Source organism: Acanthaster planci, linkage group LG21, assembly GCF_054643075.1.
Source record: "Acanthaster planci isolate LZ-2023a linkage group LG21, COTS_SCS, whole genome shotgun sequence".
Taxonomy (NCBI): Eukaryota; Metazoa; Echinodermata; class Asteroidea; order Valvatida; family Acanthasteridae; genus Acanthaster; species Acanthaster planci.
Window position 1 is genome coordinate 10,976,267 of NC_141797.1, and position 19,145 is coordinate 10,995,411.

The 19,145-nt window shown below is 39.2% G+C and overlaps 2 protein-coding genes and 1 long non-coding RNA gene across 10 annotated transcripts in view; 1 reads left to right on the plus strand and 2 right to left on the minus strand.

Moving 5' to 3' along the window:
• The window catches only part of LOC110982977 (uncharacterized), a 56,119-nt gene that overhangs the window by 36,612 nt on the left and 362 nt on the right, over positions 1 to 19,145 (minus strand). The window contains exons 2-3 of the mRNA XM_087130963.1: positions 1,054 to 1,113; positions 668 to 784 (exon numbers count right to left, since the gene is read on the minus strand). Of these exons, the coding sequence (XP_086987089.1) occupies positions 668 to 784; positions 1,054 to 1,113 (177 nt within the window). The remainder of the gene's footprint in view (positions 1 to 667; positions 785 to 1,053; positions 1,114 to 19,145) is intronic.
• LOC110982978 (uncharacterized) lies at positions 135 to 9,765 on the plus strand. Of its 8 annotated transcripts, none has more exons than XR_015423593.1 (8): positions 2,885 to 3,040; positions 3,916 to 4,116; positions 4,247 to 4,348; positions 4,683 to 4,896; positions 5,500 to 5,600; positions 6,296 to 6,369; positions 6,833 to 6,926; positions 7,752 to 9,765. It is a non-coding gene; the product is annotated as an uncharacterized LOC110982978 (long non-coding RNA). The 8 variants fall into 8 exon arrangements; XR_015423595.1 differs by having other exon boundaries at positions 4,262 to 4,348; XR_015423594.1 differs by lacking the exon at positions 2,885 to 3,040 and adding an exon at positions 135 to 149 and having other exon boundaries at positions 3,916 to 4,348.
• Positions 9,067 to 19,143, minus strand: LOC110982979 (uncharacterized). The gene is made up of 4 exons (XM_087130964.1): positions 17,388 to 19,143; positions 14,210 to 14,442; positions 13,428 to 13,573; positions 9,067 to 12,328 (listed from the first exon to the last, which is right to left on the minus strand). The coding sequence occupies exons 1-3, from the start codon at positions 17,390 to 17,392 to the stop codon at positions 13,500 to 13,502; spliced, it is 312 nt and encodes a 103-aa protein (XP_086987090.1). The 5' UTR covers positions 17,393 to 19,143; the 3' UTR covers positions 9,067 to 12,328; positions 13,428 to 13,499.

Below are 19,145 nucleotides of genomic sequence, written 5' to 3' on the forward strand. Positions count from 1 at the left end.
AGCTACGAACGGTTCGTGAAGTATTGATCATGTTAATTAATGTACTGTTCTTCAGGAACTCAACATCACCGTGAAATCGTTAGAGGATGGAGTGTATGTTTCATCAGTCGTGTATAGAGGATCTAGTTCAAGGGGGAAAGGGTTAACTGGTAAGTGAATATTTTCTTCGAAGGATAAAGAGGTAAAACACTTTTTTGTCATTCAGCATCGGCTCTTAGAGTGTTAATTATTTTAAGCAATGCAAAAGTTGATTTGATATCACTGATAGAACAAGGCGAGGGCTCTGAAAAGAAATACATAATGTGCTATGCTGAGTCTGAATCATTATGACCGGATTTCAACAAGGAAGACTCTAGTGTGATCCAAATGAAGAAAGGAGAAGAAATGAGACAAGAAAGAGTAGCGCACGTGATGTGAGGATGTTCCTGGTCATCGTAGAGGCGGGCCCTTAAGTTCAGGCTTTATACTTTTTAAAAGCGGAGTAAGACACGGTCCGCATTTCCCACTTTCCATTTAGGTTGTGAGCTCATACATCGTATGAGTCAATCTCTCATGCAGTGATAGCATCCTTACAATGAAAGAATAACATAAAATATGAGACTGCATCAGATTCACTAAATCTTGAGCATCTTCGAATGAATCCCCCAAGTAGTTGTTCCTTTCTTACCACAGTTGAGTTCATCACTTCCGTCGAGGCAGTCAACATAACCATCACATTGCCAAGAGTCAAAGATACATGTTGCATCGCCACAAGTGAAATGACTTCCAGCACATGTCACATATTCTACAGAAGAAAACGATTAACCTGACAGCTTTGTGTTTTGTGATTTACCATTCATATAACAAGAGACGGGCGGTGGGATTTTGTATTGTCAATTGCTTACACTCAATAGCTGAAACTACAATCTTGTAAATGATATTGCAGTCAATCGTAAAAGAACTTGACGTGTTGTTGATTTTAGACTGCTCACAAAGACAATGAGGTTGAGTTTCTGTTGCATATCGGCAGCCCGTGGACTGAGCTACATTCTTGACCAATGGCTCCACACTTACCTTCAGTGGTTGCGTCGGGGGAGAACGTTGTGGAAATAGTAGAGGTCACATATGGTGTCCCTAATAAAGAAGAGAAGAGATTGTTGTTTTGGTCAAAACCATGGGCATCATTGGTGGGACAGGGAGTGTCCACGAAGTGGGGAAGGGGTATCGTATCGTTTGTCCCTCTTCTTAACCTGGCCCCAAATAAAATTGCCTATTGGTTCTATATAGCTCATAAAATCTTTAATGATTAGCAATGGTTGATATTAGCGATTTTTTGACGTTGATAAAACTGACTTGGTACTCAAAAACGAAGTGAATGTATTGGCCGGCATTGTTATTCTTCGACAGCAATCAAATTGATTAGGTATGACGATCACCGGTTGACATTAGCGATTATTTTTTCCTTCACAGGTTGCATGCAAACATTATATGCAGTCTACATCGAGAAAACATCACAGCCTTAGTTCTGTTCTTTATAACAGGTTCTTAAGAGATCAAGACATGGCTGATGGGATTCAGTGTGTGCAGTTAATCATCTCAGTAATTGAAACTGCAATCTTGTGAATAATTCCTTTGGCCTGTTGGAATTATAAATCTTAACAGAGATTTACAAAATACATTAATGATGATACTCATAACAGTGCAGATTTGTAGCGCACCCATACCACCAATTCTGATGCTCATGGCGGTACCAAAAGAATTGTTGATTTGAAAATGCTGTTGAGTGTGAGTTATACATGTGTGTTAGAAGATTTTGCTTTAACACGACCGAAGCATTTATAAAAACGTGGTACACTTCGACTTCCACTGAATTTGCTCATGTTCCTCAAACAGTGCTGCCCAACCTCTTGTTGAAAATACGTCAAATTACTTGATTATATACTGTATATCTTTAATTACACATGCCGTTGCACCTTGATGAGCAATGTCAGTGTCATTAACTTTCATCGAAAATAACGGCTACATCTGGAAATTGGGTAAAAATTCAGCAGGATGGTCCCTAACGTCAGTAGAGGTGCACGGCATCGTAACTCGGATGCTCTCCTGAAACCCCCACAAGTGTCCTTCCTTGGGGACGAAATCAGTCCCTCAATAGAGAGACTCTTGGTCTCCCAAAACAGGTACATCATTTTCAAGTGGGTTTGGGGCTCGTACCATAAACATCCAAGGCTGCAATTTTAAATTACTCTACCTTTTACTTTTAGAATTACAAGCAGGAGTCTATGGCATGGAGGATGTGTAAGAGACCGTTAATACCGCTCCTTTTCATTCATATACACACGTACAGTAAAAAAAAAAAAAGGCTAAACTTATTAATTATAACGTGGGGTTTATTTGGATCCAAGCCCACTTGGAAAATAAGGGGACTGACTTTATCTCCGAATAAAAGGACTCGTCTGTATTGAAGGACAGTCTCTGAGAAACTTCTGACGTGTGCCTCTAATGAATGTGACGCCGCTTTAAGAATGATAACTTCTAATAAATTATTATCAGGTGTGCTTCAACTTATAAGCATAACCGCTAATGGGCCATTAAGGAGACATTCCCACAAGAACGTACACAAAATTTTACTGTCCAATAATTCAATATTCCCTAGTCTGATCTGAACCAAACTTTGAATGTTTTCATTTTAGACCCTAATCTATCAACTCTCAAAATTTGGACGGTAAAATTAAGACAAACAAATCGAAGTGCTCCACGTTAAGGGATGTTGTTGTGTGTTATCAACACGCGAGAGGGCGCTCACAAGACGAAAAGCTGGAAGTGCATGACGTCACTTCTGAAAGCTCACGCGCTGCATCCAAAACCCCCTAGGAACTAACACACATGCAAACAACACGTGGGTACGGTGCGGTGGCACACGTCCAGTGGTAATACCATGGAGGTAGAGCCATGTCAGCACACGGTGGTCTCTAAATCCGTTTATTTTTGCGACTTTGTGTATCATATCAAGACAACACGTGAGAAATTAGTGTCTGAGGAATCGCTGGCACACTTACGTGTATGTATTTTATTATTCCACACTAAAGTTATAGGCTTATTTCACACTTCACAAGAATAAAATTCATAGGCCTTGTCCTTAACTTCTTAAGACCACTAGAAAGGAAAAGACGTTACGCCCCAACTTACAGTAAGTCCCAACTAATACTATACTTGGGAAAGTCCCAAGTCTGTAGTGCTGCATTTGGGCTGGCCCACCTATCGTTGACCAATGTCTGTGGAATGTCTCAAGTCAATGTGTCTCACACTTGACACATCTGTTCATCTAGCCCTATGACCAATGGCATGACATTTGTAAACAATATGACTTTGGCACATGTTGGGCATGTCATGCACACAGGACCTCTCTGCTGTAGTTTGGCCGGCCCAACTGTAGCACTCTAGTTGGGATGGGCCCAACTATAGTTGGCACTGATGGTATACATGTAGTTGGGGCGTAACGTTGAGTATGAGACTAATCCTAGGACTAGGATCAACACTAGCCATGTCTACAGTAACTCCTGCATACATGTACATGGCCCATTTCTGTGAAAATGACGAGTAACTTTAGTAGGACTGTGCCCTCTTACATTTTACACACATCTTGTAAATTGTTTAAATCCCTCCCAAGCAAGTCATTCGTACATTTATGTGTATACTAGAATTTATAAACTTTCAAGAACTTCTTATGTGGGATTTTCAGAGATTTGTTTAAGTGTGCCACAAATAGGGAACACTTAGCTAAATTTGTGCCAATTTCTGGATGCTGTCGTTTTTTAATTTCAGGTTTTTTAGATTTCATGACACCAAAATTGTTCACAGAGGTGATCAGTGACATGTATTTGAAAGGTTATAATATCATTATTTAGTTTAACTGAATGAATTCAATTTTTTCAGCAAAGAGGTTTGGCGGTGATGCATGAGGAGAGTTGAGGAAACATCGAAGAGTGGCATGTTAGAGACTCAACTTCATTAGGGCCAGGCTAGTGGACTATTCCTCTGAACACATGGCCCTACTCCTAAACTAGAAACAAGTGGAGGAAGGCTTAAACTTTGGGATAAAACTCCCCGGCCGCGAACGGTATCAGCCACATACAGGTATTTCTCAGTTGCCTCTTTAATTCACCCAGCAGTTTATCATGTTCAATTTGCCCAAATGGCAAATTCCTGACCATCATGCCTGTTGGTGAATTATTTGTGATCTCGATAACCATGATTTTGTTACAAGTGTGATTTGCTCAAGATCTTCACTGGCAGTGAACATGTACAGCTCCAGACACCAGCAGTTGTGGTAATCTCTGACAACGTTAATTACTGCACACCACATGAGGTGCGTTGAACTAGTATCTATCATGTGTTTGAATGAATCTATTTGTAACATAAGAGTAGCTCCCCTTAGGCTTTCATGCCTATAAAAGTATGTAGTATACCAGTGCAGTCATTGCAAAAGTTTAGGACCACTCAAAAAAAATGCATCAACCCGGAGAAAAACCAAACTTAAACCAATCAATCATGGCAACTTACGTTCATTTTCAGTGTGCAACCTTTGTATCTTGGTTAAACAGCTATTTGACTACATTTCCATGATTTGAAATGTTAACAGTCTTATTTTTAGTGTGCCCTCCTTTTTTCTGACTACTTTTTTTACCCATGTTGCCTTACAGACAACATATCGTACAAGATGGCATTTCAGGCAATTCATGGTGGAAGACAGCAATAGGTGGAAAGTCTTGCAGTAGCACCATGCGAAGGAAAATATCTCTTATGAGTATGTGTGGTTCTGAAAGGAACCACGAGTATACTCAATTTTTTGGCCTGTGTGCACTGTCCGTTGTCAGGAGACTGCAGAGATGCTGAAGATGGAGCTGTTTATATAAGGTGACTGGATGCAGGATGCAGTCAACTTACATGTCATATATTGTTCCACATAATGCAGTGTGGTTTTCTGCTCGAGTCCTGTCTGCTAGAGTCAGTGATTGAAGTCTGAGTGTACATGTACATGTATTCTTATAAGTTCTGTTTGACACACTGTGCTGGTGAATACTAAAAAAGCCGGATCATTGTGGACGTTGTGACTTGTCACAGCTGGCACTGTGACTCAGCCATCCCATGCTTCATTTTGTAGAAATTAGGTGCACTCAATCCAACAAATTGTTTTGTTATGATGGTCATTTGAAGTTCAAGACTGCAGCCTGGCTTCATGTACATTGAGCACAGCAGTAAAGAAGTATAAAGTTTGGGCTGATCTGTGATTCCACATTCCCCCCAGCTCTTAATTCTTATCTAATTTTTCAGTTTGGTCATTTTTTTATTTTTCAGTTTGGTCATTTTTTTAAAGGGTTGATCAGGTTTTTGTTTTTTATACTTACATGTAGAATTGGTGTGTGAGTCCATATCGATTCAGTTCCCTGCAACTTTGCCATTGAAGATTCTTCACTTAGTGTGAGTTTCTCTTATTGTAGTGGCTTGCTATTTTTCCAGGTTTGCTTTGAAATAGAATGCACCCTATGCACCTGCATTGCATTGGCACACTATGATGCTGGACACCACTCCTGCATACACACCTAGCAGCTGGCAATCAGGTAAGAGATGACTGGACGATGGAGACATGTAAGTCTAAATATGACATCATGGTCATGCACATGTACATGTAATTGACACCTGCTAACCCTTCTGATTTGATCGCAATTAGGCAGCTGTGGTGGCTTCACCCTCCACCCATGAAAGGGAAAATAGAGGGGAACAATTTTTTTGAGGAGGGGTCTGTGTGGGGTGGGAAGCAATGGAAGGTGTTATGTCACTGTGTGTGGGGGGGGAGGGGGAGATAACGTTTCCCCTCCCCTATAGGGTCAGGAACATCAGGCATAAATTGAATAATGTGTCTGCTTCAGCCGAAAATCTTTCATCATTTAAAATAGAGTTGAAGTTACTTAGTGCAGCCATCAAACAAATGTACAGTTCTGTGTTAATTTTTGTTGTCTTAGAGAACTAAATTAAAAACTAAAGAGACTGCACAGTGCCGGATGGTGTACACTTTGTAGACATGATGATGACAAATGTTTTCTGGCTGAGAACATAACCGACGCTAAACCTGTCTTGGGGTATAATTTCCCCCAAAATTTACTGATGAAAGCCACAATTTGGAATCTTTGAATGGTCTTTTGAAGCTCCTTAAAAATAACAACATGAAAATGAATATTGATCTTGTAAAAAGAAAGTTGTTAATTATATATGGGTGAATGATTTAAATCATTTTATGATTATTTTAATTTCACAGATCAAGCCCCTTATTGTGACACTATCTGCTGTTGGAACATTGATGGAGGTCTATAGTTTTACATCCCAATCGCAGTAAGTTGACAGGGACGTTAGTTTACGGTCTGTTCCCATTGGATTTAATTTTGTAATTCTACAGGAAATTCGAGGTAAGATAACCAAAAAAACGTCCAGTGGGAACTTGCCTTTTGATGCACTGGGCAATCAACAGCAGCCAAACAGACTGGTCATGTTGAGACAATGGGAGCTAGTCTCATTGAACAATGCCACTGTTGGATCTTGTGGTGACTGGCAACCACAGACGCCCAGGCTGTTTGGCCTTGGGGAGAGTTGACCTGTTGGATCCTTTTACACTGGGCAAGCAAATTATTTTGACAAATGATGTAGACTGATGATGTAGCCAAACAACCCCGAACAGTCTGGGTTATATATTGTGCTTGTTTTAATTATGAAAATGGCTTTGGAATCACTCATATTAATTGACATAAATTAGGCCTTTCTATTTCTCCAGTCCAGTTAACTTTTTTTCTATTATTAGGGCAATTGTTGGCAAGTGGATAGAAGCAGAGATGGTAGTGAGAATGGAAGAAATGTGCTGTCCATCCAGGAAAAGTCTGTCTTCTGCAGTGACTGTAAGTTGTCTTTTTAAGAGTTGAAGGTGATGTTGAGGCCATACATTGATGTCACAGACACATGCACAAAGTAACATCAAGGCAATATTGAAAATTTCAAATATAGACATTCAAGCCAATAGAGGTCCTAAGATATATTACCTGAACCAAATCACTTTCAGGTTTGAAAACTTAACAATCAACATTTTGCAGTTAGCTGTGTGTGTTCCTTTGACCCTGAAAGAACCAGGGAGAAGATAGAATCAAGCCTTCAGGAGTTTTTCAGTAACTCTTTTGTGGTCTTTTTGACACCAATTCTGTGAAAATTGCACATGCTAGCAGCTGGATTTCAACCTCCAGTCCTATGATTGGAAACCATAGACACTAACCACTTGGTCAGATGAAAGAGGTCAGCCATACTTTTCTATTTTTTTTACAAGCCAAGCCTTTAATTTCATATAGCAGCTTTTTACAGTCACTTTGACAGCCATTTTGTGAAATGACACGTACTGTTCTCATGCAGTATCCACTTTCCTGAAACAGATCAACCAAAAAAAAAGTACCTGCACATTCAACCGGTGTGCTGAGTGCACACAGTGGCTGGTACGCTTGTAGCCTTCAACTTTAAATGACCGTATCAACTATAAGTTTTGTGTCAGATTGATTTAAGACTCCGCATCTGTATTGATAAGGAATGTTTTACATGCACGGCGAGTGTTGAAAAAAAATTGGGCTTGGGAAGGGCAAGATCTCGGCTGTGAGATGGTACAAAATAATGCTGCAACTTCTGGGTTAACACTGGAATAAAATTGACAGAACTTGATGACATTGATTGGTTTCTCCTAGGAATCCTAGCAGGAGGAATGTCCGTTGTGCTTGCTACGTCAGAGGCTCTGTTGTGAAATGCTGACCAACCGCAGAGGGCGCTATTACCATTCCATGAAGCCACTACATCACACAATGGTAATGGAAAAAGAAACAAAAAGAAACAAAAAGAACTGAACACTGCCTTAATCGCACAATAGTAATGGAAAGAGGGAAAAAAAGAACTGAATGCTGCCTGAATTCCCTGATTTACATCACAGCAGGAGCGCCCCCACTCATCCAGAAAAGCTGACAAATTTTACTGTTTTTAGCAAGAGACCGAAAAATGTGACATTCTACTGAAAAATTCAGAGGACCTGACGTTTCAACCCTAGGAAAATCTTGCTCTAAGTTATGTGTTCAAGTTTCAACCAACACAGTTGAATTGTTAGTAGCATACATGATGTAAAACTGAACATAATACAGAAAGGTTTGCAAATAAATGTTTGACCTAAAATATACTGAAATACATGCAAGGTTGAATATATTTTGTCTTTTAACATTGAAATTTCTGCTTTTGTTATTTAAATACATGTAAATGTGCCCTCTGACCTTTTTTAGATTGCGCAATCCTAACCTTTAAATATAAGTTCCGAATTCTTATCTATCAAGAGGCAATTGGCCTGGTGGTTAGCTAGCTGGCTGCCAGGCCAGGGGATCCCGGTTCAAATCCTGGGGTCCCCGGAAAAGGAGGTTTTTTTTTTTTTTTTTTTTTTTTTACTAAGTTTTTTAACAAAATTGTGCATGCCCACCTGGAATTGAACCCAGGTCCTTGTGCATTGCAGTTAGTATCCTTAACCGCTATGCCATGGCACTTTCTTGAAGAAATGTGCTCGTTTCTAAATGTTAAACCTTCCATTGTTTGGACTTAGAATATTTTTCAGCCAAACTCTGTACTGGAGATAGGCAAGGGTGGAAGTCCTAGGGGCTGGGAGTCTGAGAGCTGATAGGAAGGGTAGAGTGGATGGCTGAGGGCTTGGGACTATCAGTATTAGAGCTCTGAGGATCCCATTGGGTTGAAGGACATAGCTTCTTAATGTTCCATATTGCTATTGGGTTTATTGTAGCCCTTATAAGATTTAGGCTAAAAGGCTCCAAGAGGGAACTTTATATAAGGAGCTTGGAAAGATGTTTAAGACTGGCAGGGCATCCAAGTAGGATGAGGCTGTAATGTAAAATCTACAGATAGAAACCACATGTACCGTGAACTCTGGCAGTGTAAAATGGTCCAAATTAGGAGAAGGGATAAATGGCAAAGTACTACAGTTTTACAAATAGATATACATGTACAAACAAGTTGTTCTGCTGGTTTAAATAAACGAACATTTATTTCACTTGCAAACAAAAGTTAACTGGTTAATGCAATTAATGATGATTGTGTTACATACACATAAAGCATTTTTGCCAGGTAATTTTTCAAATGAAACAAATTTCATGTCAGTGCTAAAAGGTCTTTAGAATGCACTAAAAGGTGTTTGATGAAAAATAACATTTTTAGACATTAATTTGGGAAATAGAATTGGTTAAAATTTAAACGTGTTGGCTGCAAAAAACTAGTTTTATGACTAAAATATAAAAACTCTTTGAATCAAATATTTCTTTCGTGCACAGACAAAGGCCTTAAAGTGTTTTACAAAAATTACATTTTTGCAGTAATTGGTTAAAATTTAAACATGTTGGCTGCAAAAAAAATAGTTTTATGACTAAAAAATAGAAACTTTTGAATCAAATATTTCTTTCATGCACAGAGTAAAGCCCTTAAAGTGTTTTCAAAAATTACATTTTTGCAGTAATGACCTTTCAGCACTGAGCCAACAATTTGCAACGTGCAGTTTTGTGATAATTTTAAGTGAAAGACTTTTTTCTAATTCTCAGGTAATGTGGATGTACAACTTGGAAAATACAAAATGCACATAGAATTTTGTCCATGGAAAAACTTGAAAAAGATGAATAAAGAAATTGACTGGAGCAGGATTTGAACCTGTGGCCTCTGGAATACCGCTAGTGCTCTACCAACTGAGCTATCCAGCTCTATGTCAGTGGTTCTTCCCATTTGTCAATATCTCTGTTCGGGGGGGGCAAACTTGTTAAAAGTTAGGTTCAAAACAGCTGCTTGGTTGACCAAACAATGCTGGTAGTTTGGTTGCCTGAATGGAAACACCATTCAATTGTTAAAAGCATGCAATAGTTACAAGCTTTTAGAAGTATCAATGTGTCTAGAGTCTTTCCAAATGGTAATTATTTGCCAATTTTAAAATACATGTATAGCATCTTGATAACTTGTAATGTAAATATGAATATTTTTAAATGTGCATTAATATGAATCAATGCGTTATGATGAAAAGAAACAAATTAAAGGTGAACAACAGTCTGTCTTCAAAAGCAAACTGACCCAACTGTCTTCAGTTTACAGATTACATGTACCTCTTGAATCATGACTAAGATAGATGTACATGCCAGTACCAGTACAGTACAATGCCACTTACTATTCAGTATATGGAACATGCCTCTTGGCGCTTAAATTTTTAGCACACATTTACTGAACATCACAAATGTTCTTTAAATTAAAGAGAAAAAATTAGGAAAAAATTAAGATGTCAATAAACTCTGAAATTGAAACAGCCGTGTTATAGCCCATAGCAAAACAAGCAGCCACACAAACAAGAACACACCTGTATGTACATGTGTGTAAGAACTGACATTTCAAAATAGGAAGAGCACCTTCTTCTGCAAATGGCACCCTCTCTGTTTTGGCAAGTAGTGCCCTCTTTTGCCAGGACTAGTTTCCCGCTTTTTTATGGAAATTGGAACATATGATCTAGATTTTTAGGCCTATGAAAATGCAACAATTCGAGCAGTACCAATGAAATTGCAAAAGTTGGGGAGGCATGCTACACCAAGCATTGTGTATGGACCCTGCCCTGTTCATTATAGCAGCATTATTGTACTGAATACCGGTACAAATATACACTACTCAAAAAAGTCAACGGATCAGACGTAAATTTGTCTTTAAAAATTTCAGCCAGGTGTGTATCTCATTGACTTTACTTATTGTACACTGAAGCTCATGTTCATGCTTGGTTGAGCACCATAGAATGTGATGAGACAATGTAATTGGTTAGTTGCATTTCAGAGCCCAATTAGCTGGAAGGGTCAAAAGCATTGGGCAATGTGTATTGCTCAGGTATTGCACAACTTCAAAATGGCCACCTTTCATTCTCTTTGCACATAAATTAAGGATGGGATGACTCTGAGGCAAGGAGATGAGAGACTGGGAGTGTCTTGGGGGGGGTACAATGCCATGATTGAGAATGGTTAGTACAACCCTATTGTGGTACAATGACGTACACGTACAAGTGTCTCACTTCAGGACATTTTGAGAAAAGGTGACTGAAACATTGGACCTTTTACCACTTTGTGTTTAGGTTTTGGAAAACTGTGAAGCTGTTTTTTTAAATGTCCTGACAACCACTAATGTGATTTTTTTTATCAACCATCATTGTAAAAATATGTGATTTAGGGGAAGATTTGCAAACATACAAAGTCAGCCATTGCACTACTTTACTAAGTAAGGGGTCTCAACCGTTACATGCAATTTTTTCATGTACGTGAACGTGTACATACATCTTCCAAGTGCTTATTTTCTGAGATTCAGAATCACAAATAGTGCCCTCACATTACCAGGATATACTATGAACAGCGCCCTCGTATTACTGAGGTATCATTCCAACTCATAAACAGCGCCCTCATATTACTGTGATATCATTCTAACTCATAAACAGCGCCCTCCTATTACTGTGATATCATTCTACCTCATAAACAGCGCCCTCATATTACTGTGATATCATTCTAACTCATAAACAGCGCCCTCCTATTACTGTGATATCATTCTACCTCATAAACAGCGCCCTCATATTACTGTGATATTCTGAATCATAAACAGCGCCCTCATATTACTGTGATATTATTCTAACTCATAAACAGCGCCCTCGTATTACTAAGGTATCATTCTAACTCATAAACAGCGCCCTCATATTTCTTCGTTAAAACTCAGTTTTTTATACATCATTACAAGGCTGTAAAGGACCTGGACAAGACGCTGGCCAAAGTTTCTTGTTTTGATGCCATAAAATAGCCAAATTAAATGACACTCATTGTTTGCGATGTGAATACCGTTTGTTTAAATTATTAAACACCACATATGATCCTTTGATCCTTTGAGTAGTGTACAAATGCAGACAGACTTGCTCCATCCTAAGGTGGAAGCAAGCAACTGCATCTCTGAGAAGATTAATTGTCCTTTCCTTGCCTTTTTGTGAATCATCGCCTAGGATTCTGATGAGGATCCCTCATGCAATCTTGGAAACCATTCCTCCTCAGTGATGGAGGCGAGGACTGGCATCTATTCGAGTACCTTCCTCTCCTTGACATTCTCATGAATCATCTTTGTGAAGTCTCATAGGATCTTGTCCTCCATTTTCCTTCTCTCCACTTTGAAGGAAGCGAGGGCGTTCTTGTCATCAGCATCATGGTCTGCTTCTCCTGGGGCGTACCCACAGCTTTCATATGAGGTGCTTGGGGAAGAAATGAATCACAAAAGAAACTAAGTTGGAGCAAAAACTGAGACAAAGAAGGATCCTTATATGCTTCTTATTTTTACGCCTTTTATTGCATTAAAATACTGTTAGTTTTCATCCATTTTCATGTCAGAAAATGAACTATGACAAGAGGATTCCTTTGACACTACACTGCTGACCCATTTCTAATGAAACTTCTGAAAATTTGTGATTTGTAATCTTTGTTAAAAATATTGTTCCAGGTACCCCTTCAGGGTTTACTGAATCAAAATGTGACACTTAAAATTGTCTTTCCCTTTCCTAACAAGTGAGGGCGCTGTTTTACTGCAATGTCGATCAGGGAAGGCCATAAACCTAAAATATCTATGGACCAGCAGCTCCAACAGAAATCAATGATTGATCTGGAAAGTGTGGGCAGAAGTATTTCAACAATCTGCACCAGTCTATTAAGCTGGATACAAATTGGAAATTTCGGATGGTGACTAAAAATACTGTTAACTTAAGTGTTTACAACATGGTCCCTTTTTGTATTTTGGTTCAATATTTGCCAAAATTAAGGTAGATCCTTCTTTAAATAAGAGCTGTGAACACTTAAAATTTTGTCCATATTCACTTCTCACCTTCCAAAAGCCTGAACTCATCCCCATAATGAATGTAATTTTAATTTTTAGACTTTATTTTTGAAATGTTTTGGAAACAGTTCTCAGTGCCCAATCAGATAAAACTTGAGAAAATATGCTTAATTTGCTTTTCAGAGTATTCACTTAACAGGGATGTCAGGAATTTATCTGAATTTCACATAACGTGCACCTTGGCTTCTACTAATGACTTGTAATAATGGGCAATATTACGAGGAAGAAAAATTGAACTGTGCAGGGTTAGAACTTAAAGACCAAAAGGGTCAAATAACATTTGATGGACAATTGCCACAGTTGCCCCCAATCCATCTTCTTTGATGTAGAGCAGTGCTGCACAGCAAATCATGAAACCCCAGGGGACAAGGCAGCCATTTGCTCATAGTTATTGAAAATGGACACTTGTCCACCATTTGTCCCAGACGAATTTTGAGACGACTCCTTACCTGTGTTACTTATGACGTAATCTGCTTCTTCACTTTGGCAATTTCATCGGTCAGTCCACTTGCACCATGACGCTAGCCAGCCTCAATGTTCATGTAGGCAGCCATGGCAGCGCATTCACCTAGCAATGACGGAGGTCTTCCCAAATCTAAACACAGGGAAAAATGATAAAAAACAACCAGAATAGGTCACCTAAGATTTTTCAGTCACACTGAGATGATAATTTCTTCCCCTCATGAGCAAAACATCCATGTTTCAACCCATCACCTCTTTATTGTGGGTTGCTGTTAAATCTCTAAAACCATACAGTGCTGGGAAGTGCAGGGAGTAACAGGCTGGGTGGGGTCAGGACCCAATTTGACAGAGCTTCTTAACACAGAAGAAAAATTGTGCTAACTTCAGCAGAAAAATGTGCTAACCTTGAGCACTATTTCATGGCAGTTAAACACTTTACTACTGTTTAATTCTGTGTGGTTGGGGAAGGTTAGGGTTAAAGAGCTGGGGGGAGGGGCTAGGGAATCTACCCCCCTTTAACATATTTTCCAATATTATCAAGGTGCATATTTTCAAGAATCCTTTTGGAGTTTTTTTAATAACTCTTTTTGGTCATTCTGACACCATTTTTTTGAAAATCCAACATACCGTTCTCGCACAGCACCTTTTTTCTGAGAGAGGTCAACCAAGAATGTATACGTTTCCGCTGCTTTTCCAAGTGACTGTCTAACCATATGACAGATTGAGATAAAACTATTTGTATTGAGAAGGAAAATAGGGCCAAATTTACCTGTAAAAATTGATTTCTTCAAAGATGGTAAATATGTCTGACAAGTGGCAGCTTTTCTAGCAGCTGTTTTCTCCATCCACTGTTCTTGCTCCTCGTCACTGTCAGTGGCTGTCACTTGGGTCCTCACTGGAACTTGAGTCTCTCTTGAGCCCACTTCTTGAGAAGAACAAAAAGGAGATAAACTACTGATGTCATCACCGACTCTGGTGTTAACTTCTCTTAGTGGCTTCCTCCTACAATGAAAACAAAACAAAACAATGCATCCCTTCAGCTTTTACTCTTGCGACAGCAACATCCTTCATTTATTGTTGAAGCCCCTTAACTGTGCCCCTCCTAACTTTGGCGCAGTTTGATTTTTTGCCTCCAGTGCCTTGCCAGAGCAACATTTTTACCTCAAATTTTTACCTCAAGTAAGTGAAATTTCATCAAATCCCACTAATCTAACTCAAAACTCCTGATTTGACTCACCTACTAAAACTTTTCAGTGAATTTTTTATGTTGGCTCATTTTCTATTTGTTTCACCATCAGTGCAAAATGGCCACTCCTAAACCTACCCCAAACTGGCAATCAATTTTCTAACAAACGTTTGTTTAAATGTATGCAAATTGAGGTAATAATACAAATTATCAAGTTTACAGAACTTCTCAAATGTTTATGAAGTGGTTTTGGCAATTTTTTTCAAGTGTGCCACGTGAGGGAACACTAACAGTCAAGATGCAATGGCACAATTACTTGATATCCTCGATGTTAGTCAAGATGTACCCGGTAGGCCTACATGTACGGAAAGAAATCCATTACTGATGCCACTAATATTCCCCTACAGTGACCTAACATTATTAGTATAAGTACTACCAGCCATCTCAAAGCAAAAAAAGGTGTTCTAAACATGCTAAAAGGTCAAATTTTAGCAGTGAAAATGTTGCTGGTAATAGAAAACACTTAAATATTTCAGACCAGTGTCATAAGGTTTTTCCTCCATAGTCCATTTGTGCAAAGTGTGTAAATCTGCATCAATCTTACATCTACATTGTACATGTATATTTATAAATTTTATTTATTTATCTGATCACCCAACAGCGCATTTACTACCAATTACAGGATGATAATGAGTGAAGAAGGCAATGAAGAGATGTTCAATTTTAGAAGCGGGAAGAAAAGCCTGGATAAGTTTACATCATCATACATTAAGGAAGTCTTTCTGAAATGTACATGTGGGTCTATCCGCCTTGAGCAGAAGCACCCCCTCATTGGTCAAAAAGAGTGCATGTTGGTGGGGAGACTTCATTTACTGGTAGCAACGCAACCGTGATGCATGTTCTTCATCAGTGTCTCCTGTGGTGCAGTTCCCACCAAATGAGCCTCCGTTGCTAGGAAAATTGTGCCCTCTCATGGTCCCACCCAGGTCTCATACAGGTACATAAACCTAACTGAAGAGACTGAAAGTGCTGTCCAATCTGGGCTAGGTGACAGGCCCAGGCTGAGCATAAGAACATGATTGATGGAGAAAAGATATTCGCCATGTTTAGGAGGTTTACCCCAAGAACTGTGGGGTATGCTACAGGATGTTCAAAAGTCACAAATCTCTGTGACTTGTGGCCATGTTTGTTTATACCGGGTTGCAGACACTATCATGCCCTGTTTTCCCACTTTGCGGATGCCACGGCACCACAGACATATAAACGCACAGACCACTAGCCTTGCACGGTAAAGTCAAGTTAAAAATCAGGGAGGGGGGGCTTAGGCCAAGTCCTGGTAGCCAAGCTGTCATTGTTTATAAAGTCCGAATCCTGAAGTTCTAAGTCTAAGTTCAAGTCTTGAGTCTTTGAAAATCCACTGATCTCCATGGCAACTGACAACAACTTACCACCGAAGTTACTGGTATATATGGAACCAAGTTTTTCATTGACTTTTGTGTCAGGCTTAATAGGCTAACATACAGTTTGGTTGCATGTTTGTAAATAAAGTGTTCATGCAATGTTAGATTTCTGGAAATGCTTATATGCCACAGTTTGTCAAGCTAACAAGAAAGTCTGGGATTTTGCCTTCTTATCTATGGTAACTAATGATGCATCCAAGTGCCTGGCCTTCCCAAATTACAAGGCCAGGCATCTCGTGCACTTGTCAGTTGGCCTACATGTGTAAATAAAGTGTACATATGCAATGTTAGAATTCTGGAAATACATGTACTTTAATACAGGTATGCTTGGGAGATTTTGTATTGATGCTGCAGCCATGAGCCTGCCTTCCTGAGTTGACAAGACCGAGTTGACTTGGGACCAAGTTGACTTGAGACGGAGTTTACTCAGAGCGAGTTGATTCCAGACCAAGTTGGCGACTTCACACTGATGCGCTATACACGTACCTAGTGTAGACTTGCGAACAAAAGATGTCCACACGACGCAAGAAAGGGAGACGTTCTGTGGACTTACATATGTCCACAGAACATTTCCCCTTCTCTGAAAAAGTTTAGACTTATAGTTTAGAGTTATAGTTTAGACTTATAGAGGCATTTTGGGGGTGTAAAAGAAAGAGGAACAGTCAAGGAAACCTTGGAGTACAAAGAGCCAGCTGAAAATTGTGTTCCCAGTTCAAGAAAAAAATATTTTCACAGAGTTTTCTTAACTGCATGAAAAGAAAGGAATGTCCAGACTAGGTATGTAAGGTAAGTGGTGGTGAGTATATAGGGTGTTTACCTTGCCATGATTTGCCTGACCATATCCGAATCTTTGAAAAGGTGATTTGTAATGCTACTCAGAGTATTATTTCAACCGATCTCCATCATCCTGATGCAGTGGTGTCAAATACACGCACAACAAGCCAAAGTGAAGTTGCACTTGTTGCAATCAAGGGATGGCCTAGTATTACAGGTGCACATGAGCGCATCATCACACCCAACGACTTACAAGTTACAGACTTAGGCCTACCCCCAGAACTCTGGGGTCCGACGTCCAATTTGCTCATTTTACGTGATGTGTACAAACTCTAAGTGGGCATAGGCCTACTGAAGTATTAAAGTAGGCATGCCTAATGTTAATCCTAGTCCTACTCCTACATGTAGTCTCAACATCGTCTTTCCTTTCTCCATGATGGTCTCAAGGTCACGGACAAGGCCTATGAATTTTATTCCTGTGAAGTATTACTGTGTGGAATAATAAAAGCAAAATACATTGTACTTACTCCATATCACGTAGGCAGGTAGGTGTGCCAGTGATTCCCCAGAGAGTAATTTCTTACGTGTTGTCTTGATGATGTACACAAAGTCACGAAAATAAAGGAATTAAAGCAACCACCCCAGTATACAGAATACACATGCGCAAGTGTGCTAACCGCACCCACGTGTTTGCAGTGTGTCTGTCCGCCGGCTGATTTAAACACATGGACCGTGCTCAGGTACGTACAGGAGTTTTTCGTGATCTGCGCGGCGCCCGACTAAAATCACAACTTTGAGCAAATTTACCCCTCGATATAGAGGGAATTTAAGAATAGTTGAAGAATTTCAGTCATAAAATTCTATGAAGCCATTTCGATTGTAAAAAAGCCCCTGTTTAATCTGGTCCCAAGGGATTCAAAACAATGCTGTTGCAACATCTGAAAAAAAGAGTTAGTTGAAACTTTCAAACATCCAAGATGGAAGAAAGAATATGAATACAGGCTTGATAAGTGGTTTTCAATGTAACACGTTCCACCATAGTAACATGGGGTTGCATGTTTGAAAAGAGTTCGTAAGTATTTGGCTCGCGGAACAACGGGGTCAACTCTAATATATGTTTTCCACTAACTCCTTTTAATTTGCAGTTACTTATGCTGGATTAAAAGGGCTCTACTTGTCCGTATCATATTTGTGCCTCAGCAATGAAGGTTGTCCGAGGCTATAGATTTATTGGTAGATGGCCAGATACGAAGCTGGCTTGTTATCTTCCTCTTACTGAATGGTTGGAGTTATGTAGTTTGCCCTTTCAGGCATGTCACACTAGCTAAAATTGCGATGGTTTCAATATAGACTTAAAGAATCTAGGCCGTTAACTCTTATTTATTTAAGAAAAAAGAGATAATGACATTTTTTTTGTCAAGCTGAGAGTGAAACTTTGATGCATCTCTTTTGTACTTGTGAGTTTTTCCACCTCTTTTAGGAATCAGATCGGCGATTGGCTTAAAAATACCTTGAACGTTAATTTTGTATATCTTTTTCGCATTTCAAATAACTCCAGGAATGTACTCATCTTAATTCTTTTGCTTCGCCGCTCCCATATTTATAAAATGAAAACGAACGGGGGGTAAACCATCATCTGTATTGTTTAAATACGATTGAAAAAGATATTATGCCTTAGAAAGATTCATGTTTACCTCTAACAGAAATTCGGCTAAATTCAGCACTGAATGTGGTCTTTTTTCTTTGCTGTGTAATTGATTACTGTTTAATGTGAATTGGCTGTGTTTTGGTTTTTCTTCTTTGTTAAATCTAATGAAATACACAAGAGAAACTTGAATAAAAGGCCATGAGTTGGGGCGAAAATTATAATTCGACCTCTGAGAGAATGAATATAGTAAGTAGGATCGGATGGAACCTTCAAGTTTTCAAAGAAGTGGGTGTCTCAAACTAAATAATATATTCAGCAACATGTACCGGGAGATAAGACTTGCGTCATGCATACTGGTCAGTGTTGTCAAGGTCAAACGGATTTTACATTTGTTGGAGGCAGAAATGAGGCCAGATCAAACCTTTACACGCGCTGCGAATTCGCAAAAGTGTAACACATTTCAACTCGAGCGAAGTTTTGGGGCAAATCTTTCGTGGTGTCCATTTTGCTTCGCTTGCACATTTTCCTGTAGTATGAACCGGTCTTTACTCAGAAAAAAAGACCGTCAAAATCTGACGTTGTTAGCTTACGGTTCTGAAACTATTACTGTCATCAGCAAAGTGGAGAAACATATATA